The sequence below is a fragment of the Papio anubis genome, chromosome 2 (assembly GCF_008728515.1).
Source record: "Papio anubis isolate 15944 chromosome 2, Panubis1.0, whole genome shotgun sequence".
NCBI classification, from domain to species: domain Eukaryota; kingdom Metazoa; phylum Chordata; class Mammalia; order Primates; family Cercopithecidae; genus Papio; species Papio anubis.
This window is the reverse complement of record NC_044977.1, coordinates 28061813-28088566: the sequence shown is the minus strand read 5'-3', so window position 1 is coordinate 28088566 and position 26754 is coordinate 28061813. Positions and strand designations below refer to the sequence as shown.

The window sequence follows — 26754 nt, the reverse complement described above, 5'->3', positions numbered from 1 at the left end:
CTGCATTACAGGTAGGAGGCTGAATTAATATGAAAACACTTTGCATAATAAAAAGGTCCTTTAGGATAAAGCCAAGAACCCAGACTGGACAGGAGAGTTTGTCCTGAGCATAAATATCTCCTAGTCTCAGTGTATCTATTGTGGGAAACCTACAGATACCATAATATTATTAGAGATTGGTGGGGGTTGGGAGAGCTGGGAGAAGAGTCTGAAAACCGGAGAGGCAATACATCTATTATGCCTTTTCAGTTTCTATTGCTTTATACTGTAATAAGAAATAACACATTTTTATAAAGGAATAATTATGTCCATAAATTAGCCTCACCCCGGGGTTCACCTTGGAGGATGAAGTAAGAGTGCAGTCCGCCATTGGCCTAGAGAAGACAGGGTCCTAAGGGAACAGTGGTAAGTTCAGAGGTGATAAAAGGAGCTAAGTAGAAGCCCTGGTCTTGAGTTAGAGGTGGCAGGTGACCACAGAGATAATAGGCACAGTAGTCCCCCCTTATCCCTGGGGGTACATTCCAAGACCCCTGAGTGGATGCCTGAAACCTTAGTACCAAACCTTATGCATAGTATGCACTAATTTCTTTTTCCATCTTCACAGTTTTATAGATAGAAGATTCATTCTTACTGTAGATCTTAGCAATCTCAACATACGCTTTTTTCTCCCTTAAGTTGAGAGCTTTCCCTTAAAGGAAGCACTTCACGACTTCTCTTCGGTGTATCCGAATTGCCAGCATCACTATTCTTGTGCTTTGAGGCCTTTCTTAAATAAAATAAGGCTTACTTGATCACAAGCACTGCAATATCATGACAGTAGATCTGATTATCCGGAGGGCTAAATGACTAACAGGCGGGCAGCATCCACAGTGTGACATGCTGGACAAAGGGAGGATTCACCTTCAAGGCAGGATGGAGCGGGATGACATGCAATTTCATCATGCTGCTCAGAATGGCACACAATTTAAAACATTATTTTTGGAATTTTCCTTTTAAAAATTTCAGACTGCGGTTGACTTTGGGTAACAAACTGCAGAAAAGGAGGACCTGCTGATAGTGTTTAGAGCTCCTCAGAAATAACTGGAGGAGCCTAAACTTTCTCCATTCTCCAACATCTTGGTCAGGACTAGAATTGTTGAAAGTAGTATTAATGGAAGTGAGGACTCCAGAGACCCTGGGTTACCAAAGTCAGAACCCTGCTAACCTTATGGTCTATGTTCTGGTAAAACATGGGCAGCAAGCGATAGAGCACAGAGGTCAATTCAGGAGGAAAATATTTGTGGTTATCCTTTAGAATGAATACCTCTGTTTACATAACAAATGTAATTTTCTATGAACATACTATAGTGTTTTACAACTAATAAAATATTAATCTCTTCACCTATTTGTGTCATTCTGAAATTCCATACAGGAGTTCCCTTTATCCATGGTTTAACTTTCTGAGGTTTTAGTTACCCATGGTCAACTGTAGTCCAAACATAACCAAATGGAAAATTCCAAGAATAAACAATTCTTAAGTTTTAAATTGTGTGCCATTCTGAGTAGCATGATGAAATATCGTGTTGTGCCACTCCATCCCACCTGGGATGTGACTGCACCCTTTGTCCAGCATATCCATGTTGTACACACTACCACCATGAATCATTTACTAGCCATCTCAGTTATCAGATTGACTGTCATGGTATAACAATGCTTGTGTTCAAGTAACCCTTATTTTCTTTAAGAATGGTCCCAAAGCACAAGAGTAGTGATGCTGGCAATTTGGATATGCCAAAAAGAAGCCATAAAGTGCTTCCTTGAACTAAAACAAAGCTCTTGACATATGAAAAATCATATATTGAGGTTGCTGAGATCTATGGTGAAAATGAATCTTCTATCTGTAAAATTGTGAAGAAAGAAAGAAGAAAATTTGTGTTGTCTCAACTTACAACAGTTATGGCCACACTGTGTTGTATATGCTAAGATGGAAATGGCATTAAATTTGAGGGTGGAAGACATGAACAGAAATGTGTTCTGCTTGATGATATGTTACACTGGAAGGCTTTGGGCTTTTATGAAGACTTCAGCAAGAGATCCCTTGAAACAGGCCATTTACTGCAAGTAGAGGATGGCTACACAGATTTAGAAATCAGCTTGGACTGAAAAATATAAAGATTACTGGAGAGGCTGTGTCTGCTGATGATGAAGCTACAGCCACATTTCCATCCAAAGCAAGTCTTTAATTGCAATGAAAACAAGCTCTGCTGGAAGAAGATGCCCAGTAGAACCTGTAATCGTAAGAAGTGTGAATGAGGCACCAGGGCATAAACATGGAAGGACAGATTAATCCTGGTACCATGTGGGAATGCATATATAGGGTTTGGTACTGTCCATAGTTTCAGGCATCCACTGGGGGTCTTGGAACATATCCCCCATGGAAAGGGGGGACTAATGTACCTACATAAAGTAGGAACATTAGGTTGACTTTCTACAGTGTTTTCATTTGCATTTGCATTTTTCTTCCTCCTAAAGGAAATCCTACAAGGAAATCTACAAGTCTACTTCTCACTGTACTCGTGACCCTCAGGTTCCCCCATCTCTAAAGATATTTGCCCAAGGTCACGTATTGATTCAGCAGCAAAACCTAGCAAGGGTTATTTAATTCCATTCAGCTTGGTGCAACCTTAATTGACCAGATCTAGATTAGAGGAATCATAAGACCCCTATCTTGTAGCACCTCCTGGGAAAGACAACAAATGGAAAAGTCACAATTCAGAATAGGAAACAAGTTCCTTGAAAGGATGATATTTAAGGTACCAAGACTGTTTGCCCTGTTTCCTGCCCTGCTAGGGTGGCTCCTGCCAAGTCCTCTTCCTGGTAGGGAAGGGTGAGCACACCCTCCCCCAGCCCCACCTGCCAACATTTATTTGAGAATGAGAGGTTCCGAAAATACTCTTTTGTCAGAGATGGAATGGTCCTGATGTTTCACTTTGTGTGAACTGAAAATTAGATCTCTGGGTGGGAAGACGGGCCATATGTGGTCTTTAGGACATTTCTTCTTGACTATTTTTTTTTACACTCCAAAATGAATCCAACATGAGGCAACATTTTTAAAAATAGATTGCAGGCTTAACTGTATTTTACATAAAACTGACACTTTTATTTTTGGAGAAAAATAGGAGCTTCAAATGTAGTCCCAGTTTTTCATTCTCTACTCTCAAAGTGGCAGCTGTACAAAGGGAGTGTTATTACTCAATGTCCAGAAGCTTCCAAGTATTTGAAGATCACATAACCTAAAGGACAACCCTCTGCTCTTGTCTCCAAATCTCACCACACAGAATCACCAAAACTTCAAATGTTATTCCTCCTAGTTTTCACAATTGAAATGATAGAAACACTTCTAAAACATAAGTTCCACTGGTTCAAATATCTTTATTGAAGGACAGAAAGAGCTGCCATGGTCTGCCATGATGTGAAGTTGATAGTTTAAGGGTGGGACCATCTAGCTCACCTAGAAGGTCAGCTTCATGAGTATATATTCCATGACTCGATGGTTAGTTGACTAGAAATATTTTAGATAATGGTTTTTGGCAGTGAACTATCAACAGAGGTAAAAATGAACTGAACCAGGAATATATACTTGGTGCTTCAAATATTGTGTGTGATTATTTCCAAGTTCATAGACACTGCCATGTTTTCCCAGCATTCTTCAGGACCCCAATTGTAACTTCCTAATGTGTCCCTAGCCTTGACTCCCCAAACATTAGGGCTAAGGTATATATTAGGCACAGCAGTGAGCAGAAATGGAAGATGCTCAGCCCATGGAGTCATCAAAATGTATGTTTCCTCCTCATTTCTGAAGCCCCAAAATCCTGAAAGGAAATCTGTGGGAGTAATTTTTTTTTCAAAACAGGACTTTTATGTGGTTGAAGGAGGGAGGATAATCGACATCCTGACCAGAAATACCCCTGTAGATTACATTTTGAGAGGGTATCAATGTATTCTTGAAAAGTCAACCTAATTTTCTGTCTGATATTCACAAATCTCTAATGCTATAGCCAAAACCCATTATCCAAACCTACTTGCAGCTTACCTACGTGCACCGTGTGTATGGTGAGTAAAGTATATTCATCCGAAGAAATATTGCACAAATATTCCCCACTGTCTGAAAGACTAAGATCCGTCAAATTCATAGAGAAGTCACTCTGGTTTTTCAGCTCTTTGTTCCATGAGAATCGGGATTCATAGAAAGTTGTATTTTGTGAGGAGCTCAGATAGTAAGCCAGGATAGAGGAAATCCCACTTTCCATTCTGGACCAAGTAACTTTGAAGTCTTGGTTTGGTGAAAAATAATCATTTACAAGTTCACATGAGAGTGAAACATGTTCACTTTGCATTTTATGAAGGCCATCTAACAACACAATAGAAAAGAAAACATCAATGAAGATAAACATTTCAAAAGAATTCTCTAAGTTACACTTAGAAAGCAGAGAACAAAGGCACTAATATTGATATATTTAGAAATAACTTTTTGGAAAGTAATTATATTTGTGCTGTGGTTTCTTACAAGACAAGTTTTACTACCACTATTTTAAAGTTTCCCACCAAGGTTAGTTTAAACCTTCAAGGAGGGCAAAGCCAGGGCCAGCTAGAGGGGTGATGTACTTGTTTTAACTCTTAGAACCTGACAGTAAGCACTCAGGAACGTTGCTACCAGTTGCTAGCCTATTAAACTCAATGTTTGGCCTCTCTAATGCTGGTGTTCCCCAGAACACCCCTTTTGTTACCCTACCTACTCCCTAGTGGTCTCTAACTTTTATGGCCTCACTACTTCTTAATCCCTTTATCTAGACAAAAATCTCATTTTCTGCATGTAAGAATATTTCCAGCTGTAGTGCAGGCAACCCCCATTGGACTAAGCCCTTTTAGGAGAGACTCTGCTGAATTTTCTTGCCTTGCCCCTCCAGACCCAGCTCTGTCTTGTCCTTCCTGTTCTGTAGTGCCGTAGGCTGACCTCTATGGACTGCCATGGACTGTTCTCCCTGATTCTAGACTCAGCTGGCTTCCAGTCTACCTGCAGGAGAGTGATGCCAAAGCAAGCCTTCCAAAAGGCAAATCCAGGGGCTCTCTGATGTTTCCAATCCCTCTTCTGATCCATCCTATCTCCAAGACTCAACAAGCTCCTTAGCAACGTGTAAAAGTCTTTCATCTGTTTTTTTTTTTTTTTTTTTTTTTTTTTTGCCTCCCTCTCCAGGTTCATCTCTTGATCTGTAGATTCCACAAATCCAGGCAATTTTACTTTTCTGTGCTTTTTTCTGGAATATTCTTGTCCTCCTGGAATGTCCTACTACTCTTCTAAAATTCTGCCCTTATGCAACTTTCTTAAGCACATATTCTGTAACAACCCCATTTGTGCCCCACCACAGAGAGTAGAATTAATCACTCCCTTTGTAAGCTATGTTCCTAGTTTAATTTTTATGTCTGTACTAGATGCTGTGGATCCAGAAATCAGTAGAGACCATGTTCTTAAGTTCACAGTCTGTGAGCAACAAAACTTGGCACGTAATAGCTTTTCAATGAGACCAAACAGTACTGAGCCTAAAGAACTGTTCATGCTTCAAGACACTCAATTCTAAATGAACATGAGAAATTAGGATTTTCCAAAGACGATGTTTATAATATTAACATTTGCAACCCTTTCCCATGTTTCCATTGCTGCCTGACTGATGGAGAATGAACATTGAGTACTCATTCCTTTAACACTGGACTCATGTAAATGTGGTGAATCACCCACAATTTCAGTATATTTTTGGTGAGCATTTTGAGAATATGAGATGCTAGGAAAGAGAAGGCTGAAAAAAACAGCTACCCTCCATTTTCCCCATATAAGGGAGATTGACAGAAAATTTTTGCTTTATTAAGAATAAAATGAAAAACAGGCTGGGCACGGTAGCTCATGCCTGTAATCCCAGCACTTCGGGAGGCTGATGTGGGCAAATCATAATGTCAGGAGTTCGAGACTCGCCTGACCAACATGGTGAAACACCATCTCTACTTAAAAAACACAGAAATTAGCCACACATGGTGGCACATGCCTGTAATCCCAGCTACTCATGAGGCTGAGGCAGGAGAATCACTTGAACCTGGGGGGCGGAGGTGGCAGTGAGCCGAGATCGCAGTGAACCGAGATCACGCCACTGCACTCCAGCCTGGGCAACAAAACGAGACTCCATCTCAAAAGGAAAACAAATTTTCTTGGAATTGAATATGGAGATAGCAAATTAATTTTTATTAAACAGGTTTTGGATATAGAGATTGATCAGAGTTTGGATCTGTTGAAATAAATGAGAAGAAAGAGTACTAAAAACTGACCATGTTGTGATAGAGGTAGTGGATAAAGATCGATGGGCTAATACTATGTAAAGAAACTAAAAAGAAGCAATTATACTAATTAATATTTTGTTTAATTGAAAGACGAAGTTGTGATCTGCTGAAAGACACGTATTCTTTCTCTTTTGATTTTTTAAAGAGCAATGCTGATAGAAAATCCTGTTTGAAGGATGAGCCACTGAGAAATACACTAATATTCAAGAATAGATTTGCTTCTTTCCACTTCATAAATGTTTTCAATGAACTCATAAATTCCTAGCAAGGTAAGAATTACTTCTATTTTATCAATGAGGTATGGTACTAATGCTCAAAAGTAAGAATGATTGCTTAATGTAATACAGTCAGAAGAACCAGCCCTAGGGCTCCGGTCTTGGTCTTCTAACTGCTGCGAATGGATTTGCTTTCTTTTCTTTCATCTTCCTTTCTTTCCTTGAAAATCAGTCCCCATTACCCCCTAACCTCGAAATAGCATACACAGAAAGTCCTGTGGAGCCTACCTTTCATTGTCCAGCGCCCTGTCCATGTTTGCTTCAGCAGTGAATTTTCAATTGTACATTCATAAGATGAATTTGATCCTGTAATATTCAGCGTGCTGTTAATCGAAAAAGGACCCAAAGACCCTGTTTCTTGCATATTGTTTTCAGAGATAGGTGTGTTGTCCATTTTCCACGTGATAATTGGACGAGGATAAACACTTAACACGTTGCATATTAAGAAGCTGTTTGTGTTCCTCTTTTCATACTTCATCATGGGTGTGAGAAAAACTACATAGGAGAAAGAAGGGCACATGAAAAACTGCCATCATTGGCTTTTTTTATAGGCCATCTGTGCAGAATACTGTTTAATACCCATGAAATGAAAAGCTAAGTTTTATGAAAAAAATTTGGCAGTTACTGAAAGGGGGAAAAAAAACCACCTCTGTAGAACCTTAAGATATAGTGTAGTTATCTAGAAGAAATAAAAAAAAAAAAGAGCAGGCATGGGTATGTGGCAACTAGCAATCTCAATTCTCTAGAAACATAGCTGGAAAAGAAATCTAATGGCCTCATTGAGAAACCAAAATGAGGGTGTCTAAGTCTATAAAATAGAGTTCATGTGGCACTCTACACTTCTCAAATACTGACTCAGAGCACCTATTTGACTCTGTTTACACATAATTTTGTGATTTCTGAATCAAGGTCTGAAGCAGCTAAAAGGGACAGAAGAAAAAGAAACAAGTGCTGGGAAAAACAATCCATAAGAAAATACTGCATATATATGTGTATATATCTATATGTAAAATTGTACTATATATTATACTACATACTAACTATATTACATATAAATGATCAGCAGCCTGATCATTAACAGAGCACATCATCAGGAACTCTTGGTAATCTAGTAATAAGGAGCCATGAAGCTCTTTGAGTTTCTTCAAAGAGCTTCTAATCTAATCTAATACCTGTTTGGTTCAATATAACTATGAGAATTAGCAACAGTTAATATAGTAATACAGTTAATATATAGTTATATATAACCACCATGAAGCTGTGTTTGAGTGATATTAACTGTACATAACTGCATATATTAACTATATTAATGACTTATATAGGTATAGTGTTATATATAGCTAATACAGAGAAGGAAAGCATATAACATAAAAATTAACCTCATTTATAATATAGAAAAATGCAATTTAAATCAACAATTCAATATTTTTTCAGTCATGATATTGGCAGTTATTTGGTACTGATAAGACTAAGGAGAAAGTGGATAGTCTTATGCTGTTAGTGTCAATAACCTTTTTAAATCTTACTTCTGGTACTTTGCTTTCAGATTATTTCCTGGTATTAAGTACAGCTATAAGGGTGTTCATCACAACCAGGTAATGTAGAACACTGGAAATGCCTGAATACCCACCAACAGGGGAACAGTTGTATCATTTATAACATTAGTATACTACAAGATACTGTGCATTAAAAATAAGGAGATTTCCATGTATTGACTTGGAAGGAAGCTCATGGCATATTAGGACAAAGATGCTTACTAATAACACGGAATGATGTCATTGCTATGTTTCATGAAAATTTACATGCACACTTACCTCCCACCTTTAGCACCACTTTGTTTGTAATCGCTTGAATTGCTGTTCCTACATAGCAGGTATAAATTCCTTCGTCCAGAAGGCTTAATCTTCTGAAAAATAGAGACGCATTCCCATTTTGAATCTCATTATAGAAAAGGGATGTCCTGTTTGCATATCTGGTATCTTGGCTTTCCAAATGGCCACTGCCTTTGTAGTAACTGTGAACATTGTAGCTATTGTAGCTATCTTGATACTTCCAGTGTATTACAACTTCGGATCCCCTCTCAAATGAAGAAGGGAGAATTACATCTTCACCAAGTCTTCCAATGATGATTTGTTCATTCATAGGAACATAAGTGAAGAAAGCCGAAAGGAATATGCCTACGGTCAAGAGCAGAGAAGTTATAAAGAGAATTAATGATGTGTGCTTAGTCAGGATTATACCAGAACTACCCAGAAGAACCTTCCTAGGTTAGCAGCCTGATTATTAATAGACCACATCATCAAAAACACTTGTTTTCTGATTATTAGAAACAAACCATGAAGCTCTGTGTCTGAGTTTTAATTTTAATTGAATATCCGTTTTATTCAATGTAACTGGGAGAACTGGTAACAGCCCAAGGCGTAGAAACACTGGTTTGCTGCCCACTTGATCAATAATCTCATCTCCCAATCCTGGCCTGGAAATCATGTATGTTGAAAGACTCCTTTTGATTTCATTCCCAGAACATATTCACATTTAACTCCTACTATAGCAATAATAAATTAGTTTATCCAGCTAGCAACAGCCAGCGGGCCGTAAAAGAATGGAATAAACTCAGCTTGATTGGGTAAGAAAATATTTGGAGCACGTAGAAGACAATGCTGGGTTCAGGAATCTGATAGGAATATCTGTAGACCAGATCTAAATAGGGCAGGACATGAGCAGGAGAAGTCCAAAAGGAAAATGGAGTCATTCATTTGCTTTGACTTTAAGACTGCTCTCAGGATATCCTGAGTTGGTCAAAATGTAGGTAAGGAATATCTGGAGATAAATGTGGAAGCCTAATCCCCAATTATCTTGATTTACTTATTTTGTTTTGTTTTCTTTTCATTGTCAACTTCACAAGTTGATTTCAAAAAGCAAATGAAATCAGCAGAATAAGAGATTTTTGCAAAGAAAATATACGCAGACACTTCCTATCATTGAAGGCAGTAATCTAACTGCTTTGATTTACAAAATATTTTATGTAGATCTTGTGCCCTGTCTGTGGATTCTAAGATATTAGCACTGGAAAGGTCCTTACTTTTTGGACAATGGAGTAACTCCTTTGGCTCATGGCCCAGGCCACCCAAGATGGAAGAACTGGGTGCCCAAGTGGCTCTGTCACAGTCTTTATCCTCCACCTTTCCCTCTGGGGCTCTTTCTACCCTACCATGTCCTGCCTCTCTTCCTCAGAGAGACTTAGTTTCTCTTCAGAGAGCTAGGGGGATGTGGCATTATGCCGAAAGAAAGACACGGAAAGATGGGCAAGGAAAAGAGTGATTGTCGATCTCCCTAATTGCTCTGCTAAACCCCTCTAATGTTTCACTGGATAATTAAGAATGCCTGTCATAGGACCTAGCAAAGCTGATAATGCCTTCTGTCAAGTGGTAAGTACCAAGCTTACACTTTAAAAAAAAAAAATCAATCAATCAAACTTGTTTTTCCAGTGAACTTATTTCTGGTAGCAGATAACAGATTAGAAAGAGTCTTAATCAGAGTGGACAGAAAATATATATATAATTTTTAGTCTTCATGCAGACTTCTAGCCTGTTCCTTGCTTCTGATTAACTGATGATTTAGGAAAGTTCACAATGCTATGGCTATGGAAGAAATAGCCACCTTGCATTGTGTGCTCATGTTTCTATCTGATAATGCAAATAACTAACACTTGTATTACAAAGGAAATTACCTTGAGATCCACTCAGAGATGATATGAAAATGAGGAAGAAAGACGTCTGTGCCTTCATGTCTCGTGCAGGACATATTAGTCATGCTATCAAAGAGAAGTAAAGTGCACATGTTATGGATTTAAAATGCAAAAGGGAATTGGAAAAGAGTGGTATATTCACACGAATAATTCTTTTGTAGCCATTAAACATGATATTATAAAGGATGGTTCAATGGCATGGAAGGAATTTCTTAATGGGTTATCGGAGAAAAATTAGATTACAATACAATTTCTAAATAGCATGGTTCCTTTTATAAAAGCATACACATTTCTGCTCATAGGATACTGACAAGATATATGACTAAATATATGAGGATATTAACGATGAAGAGCAGGTTTCATATGTGAAGCAGTGACTGCTATTAACAGGTGCTGAAACATGGCTCTTGAATGGATAAAGATTTGGTATATACGCAGCAGTGGTTCTCTGGATAATAGTTTGCTATTTTTAAGTCTTTCTACATGGACATATTGCTTTTATGATAGAAAATACTAAAATCAATTTAAATTCAATATTAAGTGCCAGTGGTATTAACTATGATGTTTTTTATAATCACAAATAAAGAACAACTAAAACCTGAAAATATATTTTTACATATCCGATACTAGTGCAAGTCATTAAATTCATGGTTTACAAAGAATGTTTCAAAAACTCAAAAAAGTGAGAAAATACAGATGGCAAAACATGTACACACATTACAGTTTCAAGCAAGTACAATATAACTGATTTTCCCAGAGGATAGGATTAAAGATAATTTTTACACTTTACATAGCTTGTTTAAAGAATAGCATACAGTTGGTTTTAAAAATCTCTAAAAGAAAATTTTAAAGGTATCATTTGGTGGCTGGGCATGGTGGTTCACACCTGTAATCCCAGCACTTTGGAAGGCCAAGGCAAGAGGATCGCTCGAGGTCAGGAGTTCAAGATCAGCCTGGCCAACATGGCAAAACCTTGTCTCTACTAAAAATACAAAAATTAGCCAGGTGTGGTGGCATGTGCCTGTAGTCCCAGCTACTCAAGAGGCTGACACAGGCAAATTGCTTGAACCACGGAGGCGCAGGCTGCAGTGAGCCGAGACTACACCACCGCACTCCAGCCTGGGCAAGACAGTGAGACTCTGTCTCAAAAAAATAATAATAAAATAAATAAATAAAAAGATATCATTTTTGAGCTCTACTATTACAAGAATATGTTCTATATTTGTTGTGAGATAATGTGATTTAAGAATGACTTAAAACTATTTTAAGAAGTGAAATTAACCATGCAATATATCCATGTAATAAGCCTGCACATGTATCTCCTGAATTTAAAATAACAATTTTTTCTTAAAAAAAAGTAAAATTAGATTCCTTAATCACATCTTATCAAAATAAAACCTGGTAGGTTAATAATTTAGAGTTTCATTTTTACATTTTAAAGACCATAAGAAAGTTATTGAAAACACAACCTTAGGAAGAAGACCTTTTAACATTAACTGTACATTTTCTACTACAGATATATCTCTATAAAAATGGAAAAAGCAACAAAATATAGAAATACTTTTGCAATATGACAAATTTATCACTCCATTTGTTTTTATTTCTCTTAGAGCAATAACTAAGATAGTTGGTAAAGTCAAAACTGTTCTAAAATAGTATTGGTATCAAGATTAAGACCTTTATATTTCTTCCTATGGAAGTATTTGTATGTAAATATATAAAAGGATATCACAATGATTATCTCTGAATAGTAAGATTACAAGTAATCGTTAAACTCATTTTTCTACTATGAAAATATGTAAACATGTAATAATACCTTTTGCCTCTATATGCCATTAAAAAAAACCTTAAAATTTAATTACAGTCTCTTTCCAAGCAAAAATTAACTCAAATTCACCTTGTTTAATGTAACCCTGAAACATTCCATGTCCATTGTCCTACTAGAGGTTCATCTTCCCACTGCCTAGAATGACTCCAATATTTGCTACCTTCTCTTGAAACTGATATTCCGCTTTCTCACCTCCTTTCCAGCTGATGCTCTTACTTCATTAATTGCTGTGACTGATAATGGCTACTCCCTCATCCTCCTATCAGTAACTCAACCAACCCATTAACATCTAGGTGCACTCTTTTTGTCTCTCCTGCTCTTATCCAAGGCCAAACCTTTCCCTGTACTCTGCATCTCATGCCTTTCTGCATTCAAGAAATTTGTCCCATAAAATGAGTTAGGAGGATTCCCTCTTTTTCTATTGTTTGGAATAGTTTCAGAAGGAATGGTACCAGCTCCTCTTTCCACCTCTGGTAGAATTTGGCTGTGAATCTGTCTGGTCCTGGACTTTTTTTGGTTGGTAGGCTATTAATTACTGCCTCAATTTCAGAACTTATTATTGGTCTATTCAGGGATTTGACTTCTTCCTGGCTTAGACCTGGAAGGGTATATGTGTCCAGGAATCTATCCATTTCTTCTAGATTTTCTAGTTTATTTGTGTAGAGGTGTGTATAGTATTCTCTGATGGTAGTTTTTATTTCTGTGGGATCAGTGGTGATATCCCCTACATCATTTCTTATTGCATCTATTTGATTCTTCTCTCTTTTCTTCTTTATTAGTCTGGCTAGTGGTCTATTTTGTTGATTAAAAAAAAAAAAACAGCTCCTGGATTCATTGATTTTTTGAAGGGTTTTTCGTTCCTCTATGTGCTTCAGTTCTTCTCTGATCTTGGTTATTTCATGTCTTCTGCTAGCTTTTGAATTTGTTTGCTGTTGCTTCTCTAGTTCTTTTTAATTTTGACTTGGAACCAACCCAAATGTCCATCATTTATCCACCATAGACTGGATAAAGAAAATGTGGCACATATACACATGGAATACTATGCAGCCATAAAAAAGGATGAGTTCATGTCCTTTGCAGGGACACAGATGAAGCTGGAAACCATCATTCTCAGCAAACTATCACAAGATCAGAAAGCCAAACACTGCATGTTCTCACTCATAAGTGGGAGTGGAACAATGAGAATACATGGACACAGGGAAGGGAACATCATACACTGCGGCCTGTCAGGGGGTGGGGGGCTAGGGGAGGGATAATGTTAGGATAAATACCTAATGTAGGTGACGGGTTGATGGGTGCAGCAAACCACCAGGGCACCTTTATACCTATGTAACAAAACTGTGTGTTCTGCACATGTAACCCAGAACTTAAAGTATAATTAAAAAAAAAAAAAAACAACGAAATTTGTCCCTGCAATCATATTTCCTTTCTACCACATCATCAGGATCGATCTCTCTCTCTCCTGCATCAATTCTATAGGCATAAATGCTCCAATCACCCATCTTAGAAACATGAGGAAAAAAACAAAAATTCTCCCCTTACTCTTGATTATCTATTTCTCAGCTCCATTAATTTCTTGAAGTAATTGTCTAAGTAGCTGTCTTCATTTCCCACTTTACAATCTCCTATCAACTCTCGGCTCTTTTCTGCATGACATGTCATAAACTGCTCTTGTCAATATTACCAAGAACACCAAAAACAGTAATGTTATTTGTCCTCATCTAACTCAACCTCACAGCAGCATTTAATGTAATTGACTGTTACCTTCCTTTGTTAAGAGTCTTCTCTTGGTTTCTGGAACATCATACTCTCCTATTTTTCCTTCCTCACTGCTGTCCCTTCTTAGTCCTTTACTGGTTCTCTTCTACTTGCCCTATTTATGTGGAAATATGGAATATTACCAGGTTTTCTACTTTCTTTCTACTCTCTCCTTAGGTGAGTTGGTCTCATGACTCTGAATATAATCTGTACATCAAGGATTCTCAAACTTATCTACTGGGTCAAGGTCATACGTTCAACTATTCTTCTGAACTATTCATTTAGATTCCCAAAGTTAACATGAACCATTTCAACCTCATTCCCTTTTCCATTGCTCTATGACCCACCCCAAACACAACAAAACATCAAAAACTATCCTGTTCTTTCTCCAGTCTTCATCTCAACTAGTACCAAATTCTTCCAGTTGTTTGGGCCAGAAACTTAGAAATCAGTCTTGACTCTTCCATTCTCTCATGCCCCATATCTAGTCTATTAACCAGTCTTTTTGTTGTTAATGAATTAGATAAACTCCATTATTTGTCTACTTCTCTCCAACTATATTTCAATCCTGCTCGAAAGCCACTATCCCTTCATACCTGGATATCTATAAATAGGCATTTGGCTGGTTACCCTTTTCCTACTATTGTCTCCTTCCAATCCACTGTCAATACAGCAGTCAGGAGTCATATTTTTAACAAAGAAGTCATTCTGTAATATTCTTCTAATTAAATCCCTCTAGTGGCTTCCCACCACACCGAGAGTAAGATCCAAATTCTTAACCCTAGCATCCCAAGCCTTGAATACTCTGCTCCTGGTCCTGTCTGTCCCCCCATCCTTTCCCACAGCAGCCCACAAAATACATTCCTGGAGGCCTGTGAACACAAGTGCTCCAAGTCAAGGGTCAGCATGAGCATAAGCCAAAAATTGAGTCTCTGAGGACTATTTAACTCATGTTTTGAATAAAGTTAGAAATTACAGTAACCCATTTAACATCTAAGATAAAGTACTATGGATAAAAAAAATACCCAACCTCTTCTACACAAAGGCTTGATTTAGTGCTGTTGAAATAATTTCAGCGTTCAGCTAAGTGAGGCAGTTAATGAGTATTTGGCCCTATTTTTATGCCTAGGTTTTATTTTTAGACATTTATTTTTTCCCCAAAAGCAGCAGAAAGCTTCCACCTTAGATTATACTGAAGTTACCCAAGTTGCAATCAGCACCCTTACAAAAGGGCTCAAATGTGAGAAGCATCTTGTTCTGGTGCTTTTGGCTTGATTCCAGATGTGAGGGAGAAAAGCAGAGAGAGGCAGCCTCTGCAATAGAATATGGCAAAAAAGAAATCCATATGCTAAGACTAATCAGACAGAAGAGAAAATTGAGGCCATTTCTACAAGCATAAAATAGCGAAAACAGAACAACTCCCCCATACCCATCTTAATAGCTCCAGACTAAATTGACCACAGCCATCAGTACTAATTGTGACAATGATGATGCAAACATCACTTGCGGTTGGGACAGATTCTCTAGCCTGCACATTAGTAACGCTCAAAACCATTTCACAATGTATATGTACTTCACAACATCATGTTGTACACGATAAAAATATATAATGTTATCTGCCAATATTTTTTTAAAAGACTAGTCCTGGCCTCATAATTGCTGGTCTCAATCTGACCAGAGCCATAGAACAAGTCAATTCTCTTTTCTGAAAAAGAAGAATGTTTTGCATCACTCTCATCATTATGCCAGTTCATGAATGTTCTGCATTCCTTCGAGGAAAAGCAGCTTCTAGGATGCTACATTCTCCTCTGCCTTGTTTTTACTTTCTGTGCTTCACCACAGTGCTCATGACACCGAGCTAGTTTGTAAAAGACATCTTAACAAAGGAAAACCTTTGTAGCATCCTGGGGATGCTCCTTAGCATCCACTTAGATTTTAATAGGAGTGACTGTTTAGACAGAAAAAGAACAAAAGAACAATTTCAGGATTACCCTCTCTTTACTCAAAATATCTCTCCTGATGTTTTACAGTGAAATCCCACCATTTAGGGGATTTATACATGTACTGAAACTTTGATCTCTAGGGGTGCTGTCTTTGCCTGTGGTTCTGTTTTAGTGGGGTTTTTTGTTGTTGTTGTTGTTGATTTTGGAAATCAGGCTAAGATTATGTGCTAACACGTTTTAGGGGAGGTGAGAAGGTACAATTGCAGGGCAGGAAGAGTGAGAGAAAAGGGGAAGTGAAACAAGGAACAATGAAAAGCACATACTAGGTGGTGCTTGCTTTGCCAGCCACAGATTCAAAATGGAAAACAGAGCCACTTGCTCAGTCACGAGGGACAATCTCTAGACACGCTCTACAGAAGCACAGCAGCTCAAAACAAACCATCAGAGGAAGAGAGCAAAAAGGAATTTATCTATAAGTTGCCCGCATTGGTTAAAGTTTCCCCTATGGGCATTAACTCCTATCCTCTTCCTGGTTGTGGCTATGGCCCCCTGGGACAACCACTACAAAAGCCAAATGCCATGCCTTACTGTATGGCATTTTAACTGTATGACACTTTGTGTTTGAGTCTGGAAACAGAGGAAAGGTGAAACCGCAGTCTGTGTGTTTCCTTGGGTCACGTCTGGACTCTGCAGCTGCTGCACTTTCCATGGTGGAAGGCATGATGGAAGACATGTTGAAGCTGGCTTTCCCAGAGGAGATGGGTCAGCTGGTGACATTTGGAAACTGGGCCTGGTCTCTTTCTGTCTAACCAGTTGAGGGCCCAAGAGACAGGAGAAACCCAGAAAATTTAGGGAGGCTCATAAATTGGGTCCAATAAAAGTAGCTATTTAAAAACTACCACACATTTACTATCTGATATTCTGTGAATTTGCAGTTAATCACCTACACAGATCCCCTTTTACTGCTTTTATCAATTTAGTTTTCATGCACGTGTTGCTTAGCTGCTGCTACCTGCTCACATAACTTCAACCTTCTTTGGAGGATTGTACTTGGACGATGGAAGCTGCAGTTCTCAGGTGACATTGCTTTGCAACTCCCTGCCCCAGTGGTGGCTTCAAGGCAAGAAACATCCTATAGCCCAGAGCTCCCTTGGATTCAGGCTGAGCCTTCACCTGAAGCCACATTCTTTCTTAGTGTCTTTCTCTGTGTCATCCTGCTTCCCACTCTTCCTTACAGGTTTCATACAGTTAATGAGAACACTCCCTCTCTTTACTTGCCCTCAAATCCCCATCTCAGGAGGGGTTGGTTCCCTGGAAGGAGAGCCCAAGATGATGCACTTGTACAGGAATCCACATTACACAAGGGGGTCCAGGGAACTACTCGTGCTTCCAGGGACCATTTTCCAGCTCAGCCTTCAATCACGAATTGTTTCTTCTTGTCAAAAGGGTAGATAATATAATCCTCCTTAATAGCTCTCTATATCAGAATATAGCTTGACAGAGTGGGGTTTTGTTGTTGTTGTTTAGCAAGAATGCTGCAAAGCCAAGAAAACAGACAAAAGAAATTGCCAGGGTTAACATGGCAGACAGCAGGCATTTTGTCGAGTACACCAAGGTAGTGAGCAATTGAACAGAACTCCATTAAATAAAGTTGGTGCTGAACATGTGCACATGTAAGGCCAAGGACTTCTTGAAAATAGTTACCTTTTTCTCTGTAAAACATATTGCTAGATGCCCATGGCACACCAAGTGCTTCTGGAAAGCCAGTGTGCTCTTTCTGTGCACCTCCACCCCCTGCAGTTCCATGGGTTATCATCAAATAATTTAACAAAATGTTATGTTCATTGATTAAATGGGAGGACAAGACCAAACTGATATATCTTCAATGACTAATTGAATAAGATGAATGCTTTGGAAAAGCTAAATAAAAGCAAATCACAAAAAAGATGAAAAAAAATCAGTTAAATTGTATTAGGTGTGGGAGAGACAATGGCAAAAGATTCGAAGTCAATTGTAAGAGTAAAGAACTGGACTTTTTTGTACATATTTGAATGCAAAGGTTTCTGGCCATTTTTAAGAAACAAAAACTGGAAATACTGAATAATGCATTATTGATTTAGCTTGTTCTATGGATACAGAAAAAAATAATCAAACAGTGGCACCATACTCAGGAGAAGGCTTTGGCTCTGTTTTCCCCAAAAGACTAGAAAATGAGTGGACTTGTATGTTTAGGTTTAAAAATTTCAAAATGTATAATCTGAATAACTTTTTCTTAGCTAGACTAACTAGTTTTTTAATTAGACACATCTGATTATGTCAGATGTAAGGACTTCCAGTGAAATAATGAAAGTTCTACAATGATTACGGTGAACTCTCAACACAGATAATGTGAGACCAAATTTCTGTAACATTGAGGAGGATCAACAGTATGTGGGGTCAAAACATCTGGACTACACTGAATTAGAAGCTGGAAACTACTTTTCCAATGTTGATTTAAGTTTATCACCTATGCCTGATATCAGAATTCCATCCTATGCTGGTTACAGCTGTTACATTTAAATACATCTATTGTGTGGTAAGTGATACATCCAGCAATCATCATTCCCCAGTATGAGATTAATCATTCCCACTCAATCCCTTTGTCATCGTTTCAAATCTAGAAGTAAAGAACACCTACTTGTATCTACATAGGAAGGTGCTGGGGCGGGCGACCTGTAACTGAATATCGGAATCAAGGAATTGGTGTGGAGAATAGGCAAACCTAATCTTTATAAGACTTACTCCTACCTGCATAGACTACTTAGAGCTTTTATTAAGTGATACTTTATAATAGACTGCTTTCTATCAAGTACTTGTGCCTATGTACATCTGAATTAGTGGCTATCAGTCTGCAGAATTTAAAGTGGTTGCTACCCTGACTAGCTGGCATACAAGAAAAGAAAATCTCCTGGCCTAGTTCTGTGTATGCAATTCAGTGAGTCATTTCCTAAGTACAGTGGTTATCATGTTGGCTTTGTACCAGTGAGTTTTGGTACTCAGAGTCAATTCTTCCAAATAACTTTGGTTTGCAAAGCTTCATTGCTTCAGCAACCTTGTCTTCTACTCACAATCCCTACCTAAGTTAGAGCCAGGAAAGGTTCAAGTTCTGAGAAACAAGAGAAAATAAAATGCCCTCTAACTTATCTTGACCTCCTAGGAAACAGGGCTAGGTCATTCTTTGTATGGTACCTCACACTGTCATCCGGAAAGTTTTAACATCCTTTCTGCCATTAAAAATATATGATTTCAGCATCACCTATGGGTCACAAACTGTACAGGGATGAGTCAGTCCCTTATCTCAGAAAGCTCCATCTGGCAGCAAAAGACAGGTGAATTACATAAACAAATAAATCATAATACAGAGGTGCAGGCAGAAAGAAGGACTCTCACCAGGTGCTGTGGAAGGACACAGGAAAGACGCTTGAGCTTGGAAGGGGCAGGATGTTAAGGAAGACCTCTCAAAGCATTAGGTTTGAGGGACAAAGAGACACTGGCCTATAAGGAAGACTAGAAGGTTATTCCGGACAGACAATAGAACAAAGATGCAGCAGCAAGAGAGAACCTAAATCCTATATGATGATAATAATGCCCAGCAGGCCACATGGAAGAGAAAATGCTGGAAAGATGTACCAGGAGTAGATCGTGACCATTATTTTAAGCCACACTAGAAAGCTAATGATGAAGTCAGGTTGTGTTTTAGAAAGATCACACCAGTGGGATTACAGTGGTTGAGTAAAAGGAGCCAAGCTGGCTGCAGTGGCTCACGCCTGTAATCCCAGCACTTTGGGAGGCAGAGGTGGGTGGATCATCTCAGGTTAGGAGCTCAAGGCCAGCCTGGCAAACATGGTGAAACCCCGTCTCTACTGAAAATACAAAAAAAATAAGCCAGACATTGTGGTGGGTGCCTGTAATCCCAGCTACTCAGGAGGCTGAGGCAGGAGAATCACTTGAACCTGGGAGTTGGAGGTTGCAGTAAGCTGAGAGCATGCCATTGCACTCCAGCCTGGGTGACAAGAGTAAAGATCCATCTCATGGAAAAAAAAAAAAAGGGAGCCAGCCGAGAAGCATCAACTAGCTAAATGTAATAGAATACCATTAAAAGAAGACTTTAGTAGGAGATGATTAAATTTGGAAGGACACTGTGACAGATACCAGTACCATTTCTCTGCTTCCTTGCTAACGACTCCTCTGTCAAGCTGTGTTTCAGGACGCGACTGCCTATATTGAAAAGAACTGACAAAGTGTCCAGAAATGTAAATGAGATGAGCATGTCTGACTTGGGATGGAAGTGAGAGCCTCTAAATTGGATGCAAGAGCAGAACATGATGGCAAACCCCTTCCCTCTACTTTCAGAGCATTGATTTGATGTCTGGAGCTAGAGCTGCCATCTTACAGTTGTGAGGAAACAAGTAGGAGGATTAAGAAGTCACAGTAATAAGGATGACAGAGCAGATGGATGGAAAGAAGCTGGGTCTGTGATGACACTGTTGAGTCTGCTCCTGTCTGTGCTGAGGCCTCTACCTCTAGTCTTCCTGTTAATTAAGTAATACATTTAAACTACTGTGAGTTGGATTTTCAAATGTCTCCAGACATTCCAAAGTAACACAAAATGAAGATAATTAATTAAGAAAACTAAGGGATGAAGAGCTACTGACACAAGAACTGGGCTCTGTTTTTTTGTTTGTTTAAATAAATACATCAATGAACACCAAATGTCTCCTTTCACAACAAAACGTTGAAAGAAGATGTGTTATATTTTAACAGAGTAATGTAAAATGTAAGAGACACACATTTACTTAGTAATGGTAGCAAAAACACTTTTAATCTTGAAGCTAAAACAAACATTAGTTGTAAGCCATTGGAAGTTTGTAGTAAGTTTAATGTGCCTTATGGTTTTTATAGGAGTTTTCTGACAGAAAAACCATGTTAACTTAAAAATTCCTATTTATTTTTAGTGTCAACATTAAAAAGAAAACACTGACTATTAACTGAAGCATTATCTTGCAAATGTGGGAATTTTCTTTTATACAAGAAAAGAGTTGGAGGCTGGGCATGGTGGCTCATCCCTGTAATCCCAGCAGTTTGGGAGGCTGAGGCGGGTGGATCACCTGAGGTCAGCAGTTGGAGACCAGCCTGGCCAATGTGGTGAAACCCCTTCTCTACTGAAAATACAAAAATTAGCCGGGTGTGGTGGCGAGCACCTGTGATCCCAGCTACTCAGGAGTCTGAGGCATGAGAATTGCTTGAACCTGGGAGGTGGAGGTTGCAGTGAGCCAAGATTGCACCACTGCACTCCAGCCTGGGCAACAGAACAAGATTCCATCTAAAAAAAAAAAAAAAAGAAGAAGAAAAAAGAAAAAGAAAGGAAGGAAAGAGAGAAAGAAAGGAAAAAGAAAAGAGTTTGGAAAAGAGTTTGGCTAGCTATTTTACTTTCCAGGACCCCTGTTTCTTTATTTCCTTCAAAGAAAAAAAAAAAAAGAATAAATCCTTGTTTTCAAGAGACCTTTAAAAATAAGGCTATAAGGGAATAAAATAACTTGAGAGTAGATAGCTGGGACTTCAATATTTGCAGGAAAAGTGAATTTGACATCTTATGACATAACTATATGTATTTCAATGCCTTAACTTTATAAATTCAACACTAAAGGTAAGACTAAAGAAGGGACAATATAAAAGCTTTAATTTGGTATATAGACTTTCAAATACAGAGAACTTGAGTTTGATGCATTTGAACAGATGGGTATGTTGGTCTGTTCATATAAATCAAGCTGCCCAGATATACCATGTAGGTCAACCTTTGTTCAGTTCTATTTGTTTCTATAACTAGAAATTCTCCAAGGAAGTTTTCTGAGTTTAGTAAAGACTGGCAAATTTAGGCAAGAGAGGGGCATGTGTAACCAATGCTGAGCGATTTATAGGGTAAGAAGATTTCTTTAAGTGGGGCATCTTTACCCATGCCCCCATCTGCTCAGGCAGTGAGATCCAGGCCCAGCATGAGTCACTATAGAACGAATCTCCTTTGGCTTCCAATCTCTTACTGTCCAAAGATCAGCTACCACCTTCTTTGAGAAACAGAAATTCTGTCATCTACTCTCCTCCCTATTTAACCCATCTCTGGTAATTCCTCCTTGCCTCAATTTTCTCTCTTCCTATCTTTCCCTAAACCTTAGCCCTCCTCCTAATCTGCCTGGCCCTTCACAGAGGGGCTCTTTCCCCAGGCTCCCACACACTGAGTAACACTCCTTGACCCTGATGTCCCCTCTAGTTATGATCCTAATTCCCATCTACCTTTACCTTCCAAGTTTTATTTGGGGCCACATCTGTTGCCACGGCTCACTCCATGCTCACTATTTAAAGTCCTTTGAACCAGATTTTTCTTTCTTACCAATTCTAAAGCTATTTTTGAAGGGCACCAAGTGACACCACTGACAAACCAAAGACATCCTTAACCCAAATGAGAGAGGTCCGGCCACTCCTCCCTGGCCAACAAATGGGGTGTTCTTTTGTACTTGTGGTAAGTTTGTCAGATCAGAGGAGCAGATCACGTAAGTAAAAAAAGATGGAAGAAAGAATCAATGAACAGTGTTTAATAGGAGATTTTACCTGCTAAAAGAAAATCAATAATTTTCTTTTTTCTCCTGCATCTTATTAACCCTTTTGGTAGTATTAATGCTAACCTTTCAGTATTACTAAACATATACTAATATATGCATTACATATATATTATGTACTATATACTAATATAGCATATAGTAATACACCATAATTCTAGGCACAATCACATAAAGTATTATAATTTCCATTTTATAGATGAAGACATTGAGGTTCAGAGAGGTTAAGAACTTACTCAAGCTTACAATTGACAAATGGCAAAGTCAAGACTAAATTAAGTTGGGCTTATGACTTTGAGGCCTTCTGTTAACCACTCTACTGTGAAATCTCACAGATCACATCAGTGATTCACCACCCCAAGGCAATTCCGCTGAGAACCAACTATGGAGAAGCCGATAGTTTATTTCAGTGTAGATTTAATCTTTTTGTGAATCTTGACCTTTTTGTGAGTCTTATCCCTGGTTCCAAAAAGTTATTTTCTCCCAGTCAGTGGTTGACAGTGATTGTAAAACTATGTATGGTTTTATAGTCATAACTACTGTTAGATCTGTATCACATCAGAAGTTAGTGCAACAACTCCAAAATCGTCTTGTCTGCTTTCAGTTGCCCAGCTTTCCTGTGGCAAGCAGGCATTCCATTAATTATTAATAGTAGCCTCTTTTACTTTCAAAAGTGTCCCCGTATGAATGATAAATTATATGATCAAGCTACTTATGTACCATTGCCATCTTAGTCTCCTGAAAACATTGATTTGAATATGTGATCCATCTGCCCAAAAGGCAAGAGCTCTTGCTAAGTGTGTAGAGGACATTTAGGCATGCCCAGAAATCCTGCCTCCAGGACAACTCTCCCTCCCTGTTTTATCTCATTCTGGAGGGACTATTAACCACATTGATCACAATGGTCTGCTCTACCACTCCATCTAAGGATAGGCTAAATAATCCAGGTGTGAATAATCATGGCAACCTGTCCAAGGTGGGAGGGGGACATGTGATCCAAGAAGGGCCAGAGTACTACTACAAATTAAACAAGAGCTCTTTCTGCTAAGCTTGTAGACAGAAAGCATATATTTGGAACTACTGGCAGCAGTAATTCCTGCCACACAAAGAGAACTTCAACAGAAAGAAACCAACCGATGAGAAGTGAACAGGAAGACTGAGGGTGAGTGCTTGAAGGTGAGCAATCAAGTGCACCGGAGCACACATGAGTGCCCCCAACAAGCATGTCCTCATGACTTGGTTCCCATGCCTCTTACTTCAATTCTATAAACTACCCCAGTAACCTCCTCTTCTATGTAATGCTAATAAAATCCCTCTGCTTAAGCGCATTGGAAATTTGTTTCTATAACTTGCACATAAAAGTGTACTGACACCTCATATCCCTAAAATTTCACCTTCAATAATGTTCAAATATATGAAATATTTTAAAGTCCCAATGTCCAAACTGGCAGAATGTCATATACGTATATATATTTGATATATAGATATCAAATCTAGATATCTATGATATAGAGATATATATGTCTATATATAGACAGATATCTCTACATATATACATATGTGTATGTGTGTGTTTGTACATACACTTATATACATTTTATATTCAGTTCTGAGAAACATACCTGGAGACAGTGGCTTATATTATTGGTGAGGCCACACACTGATAATTAAGTCCCTGGAAAGCAACTTGGTGATATTTTTCAAATGCCTTTAAAATTGCAACACCTTTTGTATCATTTAAGGTGAGTTTAGTGACAAGCAACAAACAGGTTTAGGACATAAGCAAGAAGGAAATTAGAAGGATACTGGTAACTCCAGAACTCAAGGAAGAACAATCAAGCACCAAAAAGAGCAAAGGCCCAGACAATTCCAAGAAAGCTGTGGGTAACTTTGGTCACTTGCCACTGTGAAGACGAGCGAGCTTGCCATTGTTCATAGAGTATTTAGGTGGTGTTAGGTGGAGGTCTCTTTGTCTATGTGGAATCTGCATGTTTGTACAGTCAAAGTTGAATGAATAGAAATATACCAATGAGTTAACTGAGCAGTTTATATCTTGGGAGTTACAATATATTTCACAAGGCCACTGGCTCATTAAGATCAGTGTTTCTCAAACTATCTGTAGCAAAGCAGCAGTAAACTTTTGTTTCTAATCTGTCATGGACAAATTCATTGGGAAAATGAAATAAAAATGAATTGCTAGAAAAATGAAATTAAAGAAATTCAAATGCAAGCCTCAATTTACATACAATAGGCATAGAAATTTTAATGCCACCTTGACAGCATAATTTTAAATACTCTAGTTCTGCACTTCTCTTATCATGAACCAGTAATAAACAGTTCACACACCAGCATCAGTCTGCAGACCCCTCACTTTGAATAGTACTACTCTTGGTAATGCCATTTCCCCTCAAATCTGCTTCAACCTCTGGTCCAAAAGGCATACTTTACCGTCACCAGCACACTGTAAAATATGGAGAGAAAACATTTTGCACTAAGTCATGACACATCAAGCAAGGAAACAGATCTTTCTTTCTGCCATTTACCCCCAAGCCAGAACCAGTATTAGGTATTCTCTTTGCTATTATCCATAATGTAATCTCCTTACCTTTGGCCAGCCCCTCAGCTTTTTTTTTTAATGGAATAACCTGAACCTTGGTTCTTGAGTTGTTCCAGTTCCTAGTGGTCTTGTGCATAGAAGGGCAATCATCTTTGATTCATCTTTCCCACTGAGCACATGAGGAAAAGTAAGGATCCACAGAGTTCCTTTCACATTCCTCCTAGATCTATTTGTACAGCAGTATTTCATCTTCCCTTACTAGGCAAGGTCAGTCACCTTAGCTAACACAGTATCCCACTTTCTGCCATTTGTTGTCCCCTAGCAGGAAGAGCCCAAATTACCAGTTTTAGCTTCCAATTTAGAGCAATCACAGTATATATTACATGATGAAAGCATTCCTTAAGTACTAACAAGAGAAGGGTCACCCTAAGAGGGACAGCAAGTAAAAATTTTGGGAATAGATTAATTAGTTATCATTGTTAGATACATCAGTCCCTCCTCTCTCCTTGGTTCCTAGATCCATGTCTTTTAATTGTGGGGAAAGTGTTTCTTATTTCAAACACTAGTTCAGAGCCTAACCAGTGTTCTACAAAGTAGCTATGTCATCAGATGGAAGAAGATCCCCTGTGAGATTGCAGCACTGTCTGTAGTGACCATTGCACCATCTCATAAGGCTAACTACTTCATAAATAGGGAACATAAAACAGTGAATTACATTTTAATTAGTCCATTGCGTTCATTCTTTGTTTTTGATCAAATAACTCCTTTCATAGCCAATTTGCGGGGGATAACAAGATAGTGTATGAAGCATTTGGAAAGTTTGCAATTGGTAGTACTGGCAGGGGCACAACAGGGAGGAAGTAGGAAAAGAAATGCTGTTCCCTTCCATAATGAGAGCAACTAGATATAATACAACAAGGAGTTCACTGTGTTTACTAGTTATGATGCCATATCAGAGATGTGGGCTGGTCTCTAAGGTTGACAATGGATCACTCAGCTATCGTATTAGCATGGTCTGCTTTGATGAGGGAAAGGCTGTGTTGTGGAGTCTGTACAAAGGCCCTATCGCTACTTTTGTGGCTGCCTCAGTCATGTTCTATCTGGATGCTCATCAGAAAGACCGAAGCAGCAGCTCTCAATGGCATGAATAGGCATTCATACCATCAGGTCAGTTCAGCCTCCTTTTCATGCTTGCTCAACGTACTCCTTAACTGTCTCATGTTCTGGATCCATTCGAATGTTCCATGATCACATCCTTTTTCTGAATCCTATAGTCAGTCTTCCTCTATGTTCTTGACCAACATGCCCAAGAACTTGTTACAGAGCCTGACTTTAGGCCTCATCTTCATTCAGATAAAGTTACAATGAGATGTATTACCCAATATTCTACCTAATGGGAGGCTTTCCCTTCTCCATTGTCTTTTAGGATTAGCCCTGTCAAAGGCTCTAAAGCTGCAAAATCTACTTATAGTCAGTGGTAGTTGTTATCCTGAAAAGTCATCCTTTGTACTCAATAGCTTGTTAAAGGGACTTCCCATGAGACCACAAGCACAGGTTGCAGATGAAACAGTGGTATGGTGGGCTCAGTGGGCATGTAAACAATCTGCTCATGCAACTCATTTGTTCTTTAGG

The 26754-nt window shown here is 38.6% G+C and overlaps 1 protein-coding gene across 3 annotated transcripts in view; it reads right to left on the bottom strand.

Moving 5' to 3' along the window:
• Positions 1–26754, bottom strand: part of HHLA2 (HERV-H LTR-associating 2) — a 79295-nt gene that overhangs the window by 9789 nt on the left and 42752 nt on the right. For 2 of the 3 annotated variants that reach the window (XM_031662984.1, XM_031662985.1), the window contains 4 exons: positions 10369–10452; positions 8453–8815; positions 6867–7133; positions 4073–4390 (listed from right to left, as the gene is read on the bottom strand). In XM_031662984.1, coding sequence (XP_031518844.1) covers positions 4073–4390; positions 6867–7133; positions 8453–8815; positions 10369–10426 — 1006 coding nt within the window. In that variant the 5' untranslated portion in view covers positions 10427–10452. Of the gene's footprint in view, positions 1–4072; positions 4391–6866; positions 7134–8452; positions 8816–10368; positions 11260–26754 lie in introns of those variants that run through there. The other variant, XM_021934007.2, reaches the window with a different exon arrangement.